The 8,480-nt window shown below is 42.5% G+C and overlaps 1 protein-coding gene across 2 annotated transcripts in view; it reads right to left on the bottom strand.

Annotated features, from left to right (window-relative positions):
• Positions 1-690: 690 nt before the first annotated feature.
• The window catches only part of RIOK1 (RIO kinase 1), a 77,755-nt gene continuing 69,965 nt past the window's right edge, over positions 691-8,480 (bottom strand). For both annotated transcript variants that reach the window (XM_077269824.1, XM_077269823.1), the window contains exons 15-17: positions 8,137-8,190; positions 2,024-2,164; positions 691-1,073 (exon numbers count right to left, since the gene is read on the bottom strand). In XM_077269824.1, the coding sequence (XP_077125939.1) occupies positions 963-1,073; positions 2,024-2,164; positions 8,137-8,190 (306 nt within the window). In that variant the 3' untranslated portion in view covers positions 691-962. The remainder of the gene's footprint in view (positions 1,074-2,023; positions 2,165-8,136; positions 8,191-8,480) is intronic.

The following is an 8,480-nucleotide window of genomic DNA, read 5'->3' as shown; positions in this document are numbered from 1 at the left end:
TTGTTGCTAAAAGGTCATTCTTGTGACTAAAAAGTTAAATGTTCATTTTTTCCTTCCATGTTGCTTCTGCTGCTGTGAAACACCTGAAGGGTTAATAAACTTCTTGAATGTGGTTTTGAGCACCTTGAGGGGTGCAGTTTTTAGAATGGTGTCACTTTTGGGTATTTTAAGCCATATAGAACCCTCAAACTGACTTCAAATGTGAGGTGGTGTGCTGATGTTAAGTAGACGTGTGGGAAATGTTATTTATTAACAAATAAATTCAGAAATTATCGACCTAAGTTTACCACTGACATGAAGCCCAATATGTCACGAAAAAACATTCTCAGAACCGCTAGGATCCGTTGAAGCGTTCCCGAGTTATTACCTCATAAAGGGACACTGGTCAGAATTGCAAAAAACGGCCAGGTCACTAAGGTCAAAATAGGCTGGGTCAAGAAGGGGTTAAACACTAACAAGCTGGAGCCAAATAAGCTCTGTAGGAGATGCGATTGGACACCTAGTGCAGTCTCCTATGCCCAGGGTCTGCTGTATCTGTGGTGTCAGTGTTGTGCTCCGACACTTACACACCAACAAATAAAAATGGCAGCCGCTGGAGAAAAAATAAATAAAATGTTAAAAAAGTACATTTAATTTTATATTTAAAAAGTTTGTATCAATTATAAATATGAAAAGAAAAATCGCAAAACATCCCCTTTAAAAGAGAAACAAGCAATTCTCATTTATTATGTAACTGTTAACATTCATATGTACAGTATATTGAAAAGTTAGAAAACTTTGCATTAATTGTTTAATTTACACTGAAATAAGCCAGTATGCAACCTGGCAAGATGTTCTACCACCTGGTAAAACATAATTTTTGTTATGGTGTTCCTATACACACAGTGTATTCCACCAGCTCATCTGTAAGATGGATGTATCATACCAAATTAGTGCCCCCCTGCTGTATATCAGCATACAGTCTATTTGCCTTTTTTTGTTTTCGATGTCTTTTCTTTCCTCTTCTTCACATGTTTCGGGATCTTGCTTTTCCTTTTCTCCCTCTGTGCGTCTTTGACCATTTTTTTCCTTTCCTATTGAATAGAAGTATAAAATGCTGACAGCAACACATTTAATGTCACAGGAAAACACGCTGGTTGCCCAAGAAACAAAAGACTTGGCAGTGAGGCATGAAACAGTATCACTAGTAAACTCAAGGCAAAAAACAGTGGACTATACAAAGAATAAACCTAAGGGGGCGTTCACTGTGCGTGCCGGCACCATTCAGCAGCTCTGTATATAAAGTGAGAGCTTGGGACTGCTTGGCTGGACACGTCTAGTCAGTACGTGACCGCATGTATGCAAATCACATACTGGTGGTCACATGACTGAACCCACTCACCAGCAACACCAGAAAATCCTGACAGTGTGCACACTAAGGTTCATGTTGCAAAGTCACAATGAAAAACAAAACCCAAAAAACAATGACAAAAATTGTGCTCATATATATTTTATATATAATACATATATTTCTTTACCATTATACTCCACTTTGATTTTTTTCCATGTCTATGGAAAAACAAAAAAAGTTATGACTCTTGCGAGACTGGTTGAAAAAAGTAAAAACTGGCTCAGTCATGAAGGGTTTTTAAAAATTGTATGTAAGCAAAACAAAAATTCCAAGCATCTCTTCAAGAGTGGAATCAAAGAACACAGCATGAAATGCAACACTTCACATAAAGCCTATACAGCCTGAGCATAATCCTTACACAAAGATGTGCTCAGTAAGCTGGAGGCAAAGTAATCCAAGAACTGCAGGATAACATGGCCTCTCTCACTGCCGCCTAATGTCACCACTTGCGTTTCATTGCTGGTCCATAATTAGGCATTTGAAAAAAAAAAAAAAAAAAAAAAAGAAAAGATAGGAACTGAGGCTAGTTGGGGCAGATTACAAGCTGCTTTGGATTCAAAAGACCCATTTCTGTTAAGCTAGCCAACACAAAAGACATAATATTTTAAGGAATAACCATGGCAGGCAACCAACCTTTTTATCTATTTCGGAGGCAGGGGTTTGATCTTTGGGATGATCATCATCGGCGTCTGACCCAGACTGCTCACCACTATCGGCATCAGAACTTGAGTCATCATGTTGTTCGTCGTCACTTTTCTGGAGCAAAGCTGGTACCTGGACAAACACGATGCGTACAAAAGGCTATGAGAATCACCAGTTACTATTTATTACCAATGAGAAACCGAGCAGACCATGTACATGCTGAATATCTGTTCTCAAAATCCCCTTCATTCATAAGAGCAAGAGCAGACTCTCTGGTTCCTTAAATTACAAGTGCAGGGAATCTTCATAATTGGGATTACGATCCCTCCCCCATCAACATATTAAGAACCTGTATTATAGACACAAATGCAATCTGCCTTCCAGATATTCTACTACAGATGTGGACAAAAAGTTTTGAGACTGATACAAATTTTAGTTTTCACATAGTTTGCTGCTTGCAGTTAGCCTAGAAGTTGCTCTTGAAGGATGTTTAGATACCATTCTTTATACAGGCCAATGCTCTTAGGGTAAGTCTAAGGGTACCGTCTCACAGTGGCACTTTGGTCGCTACGACGGTACGATCTGTGACGTTCCAGCGATATACTTACGATATCGCTGTGTCTGACACGCAGAAGCGATCAGGGACCCCGCTGAGAATCGTACGTCGTAGCAGATCGTTTGAAACTTTCTTTCGTCGTCAAGTGTCCCGCTGTGGCGGCATGATCGCATCGTGTAACAAAGGTGTGCACGATATTGTATACGATGTAATGGGTGGAGGAGCTTGATACGTAGGAGCGTACGACTTCTACATCGCAAATACATCATGAAATTATCACTCCAGCGCCGTGCATTGCGAAGTGTGACCGCAGTCTACGACGCTGGAGCGATAATGGTGCGACGCTGGAGCGTCACGGATCGTCCCGTCGTAGCGACCAAAGTGCCACTGTGAGACGGTACCTTAAGGGTTAAGGTTTCTCCTTGTAGAGAGTGACATCCCACCTCTGGCATGCCAATGTAAGGAGTCTTATTCGCTGTGGGAAATTTTTTAATATGCAAATTCCCTTTTCAGAGAGAAAGCAGACCTAAACTCTGTGGCACCACCTGCTGGAAGCAGCAATCCTACAAGTCATTATCGACCCTTAACCCCTTTCTGACCTCGGACGGGATAGTACGTCCCAGGTCAGATCCCCCGCTTTGATGCAGGGCTCCGGCGGTAAGCCCGCATCAAAGCCGGGACATGTCAGCTGTTTTGAACAGCTGACATGTGCCCGCAATAGCAGCGGGTGAAATCGCGATTCACCCGCTGCTATTAACTAGTTAAATTCTGCTGTCAAACGCTGACAGCGGCATTTAACCAGCGCTTCCGGCCAGAAATGATCGCATCGCCGACCCCCGTCACATGATCGGGGGTCAGCGATGCTTCTGCAGAGCAACCACAGAGGTCCTTGAGACCTCTATGGTTACAGATCCCCGGCAGCTGTGAGCGCCACCCTGTGGTCGGCGCTCACAGCACACCTGCAATTCTGCTGCATAGCTCATGATCGCTGCTATGTAGCAGTGCCGATCGTGCTGTGCCAGCTTCTAGCCTCCCATGGAGGCTATTGAAGCATGGCAAAAGGTAAAAAAAAGTTAAAAAAAAATGTGGAAAAAAAAAAAAAAATATATAAAAGTTTAAATCACCCCCCTTTCGCCCCATTCAAAATAAATAAAAAAAAATAAAAATTCAAACCTACACATTTGGTATCGCCGCGTTCAGAATCGCCTAATCTATCAATAAAAAAAAGCATTAACCTGTTCGCTAAACAGCGTAGCGAGAAAAAAATTCGAAACGCCAGAATTACGTTTTTTTGGGTCGCTGTGACATTGCATTAAAATGCAATAACGGGCGATCAAAAGAACGAATCTGCACAAAAATGGTATCATTAAAAACGCCAGCTCGGCACGCAAAAAATAAGCCGTCACCAGACCCCAGATCATGAAAAATGGAGACGCTACGGGTATCGGAAAATGGCGCAATTTTTTTTTTTTTTATTATTTTTTTTAAGCAAAGTTTGGAAATTTTTTTTACCACTTAGATAAAAAATAACCTAGTCATGTTAGGTGTCTATGAACTCGTAGTGACCTGGAGAATCATAATGGCAGGTCAGTTTTAGCATTTAGTGAACCTAGCAAAAAGGCCAAACAAAAAACAAGTGTGGGATTGCACTTTTTTTGCAATTTCACCGCACTTGGAATTTTTTTCCCATTTTCTAGTACACGACATGCTAAAACCAATGATGCCGTTCAAAAGTACAACTCGTCCCGCAAAAAATAAGCCCTCACATGGCCATATTGATGGAAAAATAAAAAAGTTATGGCTCTGGGAAGGAGGGGAGCGAAAAACGAACACGGAAAAACGGAAAATCCCAAGGTCATGAAGGGGTTAAACGAGTCTTCTAATGTGACTTAGGGTAAAAGCCAAATCAGAATTTCAATTTGCAGACAGTGTTTCAGGGTATTGCCCCTTGTCAGTGCAAAGTATGAGATCTGATTTCACTAGGTAAAATATTGATCTTGGGTAAAATTTTGAGTGAGTCTACTCCCTTGGATGAAAAGCAACCCCACACAAAATGTTTCAGGTTGAAATGACATAGGACTAATGGTAGCAGTCACCTTTTCTTCTATAATCATTCTTCCAGATATCCCAAACATGGCTTCATCGGAGAAAATAATTTACCCCAGTTCTCAGCAGTCCATTCCCTGCACACTTCCTGCAGAATGTCAGTCTGTCCTTGATGTTTTCGCTGGGGAGAAGTGGCTTCTTTGCTGCCCTTCTTAGTCTGAGGCCAGTCTTCAACAGCCTCTGCCTCCCTGTGAGTAGCTGCACCGACACCTGCCTGCCGCCATTCCTGAGCAAGTTCTGCACTAGTGTGAACCAATCGGATGTCTGAATCCCCTTTAGGAGGCTGTCTAAGCACTTGCTTGATTTCTTTGGCGCCCTGAAGGCTACTTCATAGTAACTAAAATTTTCTCTTTGAAGGTCTTGAGGATCCGTTAAATGGTTGATTTCAAGGGAATCGGTCATTAGGTTTATGTTATGTTAAGTAATCCAAGAGCAGCATGATGTAGGGGCTGAGATCTTGATTCCAGCAATGTGTTACATGCTGGTCTGCATGCTGTCATTTTGACACAACCACTGTTTTTCTCTCCTCCAGATCTAACACTGCTCAGAACGCTATACAGTATCAGAAAGCTTGTAATCAATGGTGGGGGTTACACGGAGCAGTTGTGTAGGAGGGACGAGAGACCTAGATCTGTAGTGAATCTCTTGCTGATAAAATATTAATTGCTGTTTCAATACAACACAGCCTAGTAAGCGACACTGCTGGAATCAGGCTCTCTGCACCTACATCATGCTGCTCTAGGATTAGATATCAAAATCCTGCTGACAGATTCCCTTTGAAGACAATCTCACATGCAGCAATGTCCTTGCCAGTAAAGCTTTTTATGGAAAGCAATGGTGACTACAGGTTTCCTTAGAAATAACCATGGTTAACAGGAGATGACAATGATTTCCAGCAGCAGCATCCTTTTACAAGCAACCAGTTTGCTCTTAAAGTTTAATCAGCATGACAGTGACTTGTTCTTGCTATGACTTTCTCCCGAGATAAAGAGAAAGTAACAACTTAATTTTGTGGCAGGTTGAAATTCAGTGGAAATGGGGTTGACATTACAATTTTTTACAATTCATCTGATCACCCTTCGTAAGTGTCTCGTGTTAATATGAATTGCCACTTTAATAAACAGAAAGCTTTCTGATTACCGAAATGTGTCAGTCTTAAAACTTTTGGCCACAACTTTAGCGTTTAAGAGGTAATTGTCTAGTAGGGACAATACCTGTAGGCTACATTCACACAGAGAGTATTTGGTGAGCTAATGATGTTGGAGATTTTACTTTATGAAAACAAAAATCTGTGTCAGTCTCGAAACGTTTGACCACGACTGTATAAACAGGACTTATAATAGAAACTAAGTTCATTACAAAAGGCACAACATGTCTGTATAAAAAATGCCAAATTTTGGCATCCAAATGGTTAGTTTGCAAAAGCAGATCACCATGTAATTCAGGTCTACTGGCGTGTTTGTTTTGCAGAGAAGAATGCTATAGCATCGATTGAACAGCATTCGAGGTAAAGGCTTTTTACATGTAGACTAGTGATGAGCGAATATACTCGTTACTCGAGATTTCCCGAGCACGCTCGGGAGTCCTTCGAGTATTTTTTAGTGCTCGGAGATTTAGTTTTTAATGCCGCAGCTGAATGATTTACATCTGTTAGCCAGCATAAGTACATGTGGGGATTCCCTAGCACCCAGGCAACCCCCACATGGACTTATGCTGGCTAACAGATGTAAATCATTCAGCTGCGGCAATAAAAACGAAATCTCCGAGCACTAAAAAATACTCGGAGGACCCCTGAGCGTGCTCGAGAAATCTTGAGTAACGAGTATATTCGCTCATCACTAGTGTTGAGCGATACCGTCCGATACTTGAAAGTATCGGTATCGGAAAGTATCGGCCGATACCGGCAAAGTATCGGATCTAATCCGATACCGATACCAATACAAGTCAATGGGACTCAAGTATCGGACGGTATCCCTGATGGTTCCCAGGGTCTGAAGGAGAGGAAACTCTCCTTCAGGCCCTGGGATCCATATTAATGTGTAAAAGAAAGAATTAAAATAAAAAATATTGCTATACTCACCTCACCGAGGGAACCGGCAGCGTTCTTTTCTTAAAATGCGCGCTTTTCCTTCCTTCCGTGACGTCACGGCTTGTGATTGGTCGCGTCGCCCATGTGACCGCGACGCGACCAATCACAACGCCGGAACGTAATTTTAAAATCCTGAAGGACCTGAAATTACGTCACGGCTTGCTGTGATTGGTTGCGTCGCGGCCACATGGGCGACGCGACCAATCACAAGCCGTGACGTCACGGGAGGCTGGACACGCGCGCATTTTAAAATGCGCGCGTGTCCAGCCTCCCGTGACGTCACGGCTTGTGATTGGTCGCGTCGCGGTCACATGGGCGACGCGACCAATCACAACGCCGGAACGTAATTTTAAAATACTGAATGCCTAGAAGGACCTGAAAATTACGTCACGGCTTGCTGTGATTGGTCGCGTCGCGGCCACATGGTCGGCACGCGACCAATCAGAAGCCGTGACGTCACGGAAGGAAGGAAAAGCGCGCATTTTATGAAAAGAACGCTGCCGGTTCCCTCGGTGAGGTCCAGGCTGCGTCGGAGAGGTGAGTATAGCAATATTTTTTATTTTAATTCTTTCTTTTACACATTAATGTTGTTTCGATACCGATACCCGATACCACAAAAGTATCGGATCTCGGTATCGGAATTCCGATACCCGCAAGTATCGGCCGATACCCGATACTTGCGGTATCGGAATGCTCAACACTACTCATCACTAATGTAGACTGCTCTTGCAGCCACTGTACTACACACCTCAGCTGCTTTATAACCTTGCTTTGGATGAGTAAGTAGTCTGTGTAACTCAGTTGGTTGACTCCCCATTTCCTCTTCTGCATGAGGTTCTGCAGCAGATTAATGGTGCATTCTAAAAAAAAGTATTTTTCTAATAACCAATAATGTTACAGATCACCTTGAAGGCCTTTGGCATCATGCATTTACATCTTCGAAGAACTCCCTTGTGACTAATCTTGTTATAATCCAAAGTGAAATACATATTTCAAGGGGTTGTTCCTTTTTTAGAATTATTTTTCATATAGGCTCCATTATTATCACACCAAATTGTGCTTCACTTTGTGCGGGTGCAGATTGAGGTGACGGCAGTGCAGCAGCCAGTGAGCTCAGCGGCGCTGAATGGCTTAGTCAATCAGTAACTGTCTGCAGCGCTCTCAATGTGTCAGCACTGCAGACAGGAGCAGACACTGTGAGAAACACCAGAGACTCAGCGCTGGAACTGAGGAGGGGGAGTAAAGCACAGTTTGTTTTTTTCCATCACCAATGGAGTTTACAGGAAAAAACGTTCCTGAAAAGGGTAACCCCTTTAATGTTGAATAGAAGATCTCCCAAGGTAAAAGTCTTACCGTCTCAGCACCCGACAAATCTTTCTTCAACCCAGTTACAGTCTGATAAAGAATCTAAAAAAATTAAAAGGAAATGAAAAAGTTGCACATTTGTATTACCACCCAGCAGGTTACAGTTTTACCTGTTCACTTTACTAGTTTTCTTTTAATGTAATACGTGTATATATAGTTTAACGAAGTATGTGTTTCATAGAGGGAAAACCCTTGGACCCGGATTCATCAAGACCGACATTGTTCACACCGGTCAAGGGCTCGTGCTGGAGTCAGAGGCCCATTTTGACAGAGCTGGATGAAACTGGCATGAAAATACCAAAAGTTGCTATGTAAATGTTGCGCCTTTTCAA

This window comes from Ranitomeya variabilis, chromosome 6 (genome assembly GCF_051348905.1).
Source record: "Ranitomeya variabilis isolate aRanVar5 chromosome 6, aRanVar5.hap1, whole genome shotgun sequence".
Taxonomy (NCBI): domain Eukaryota; kingdom Metazoa; phylum Chordata; class Amphibia; order Anura; family Dendrobatidae; genus Ranitomeya; species Ranitomeya variabilis.
This window is presented reverse-complemented; position numbering and strand designations above follow the sequence as displayed.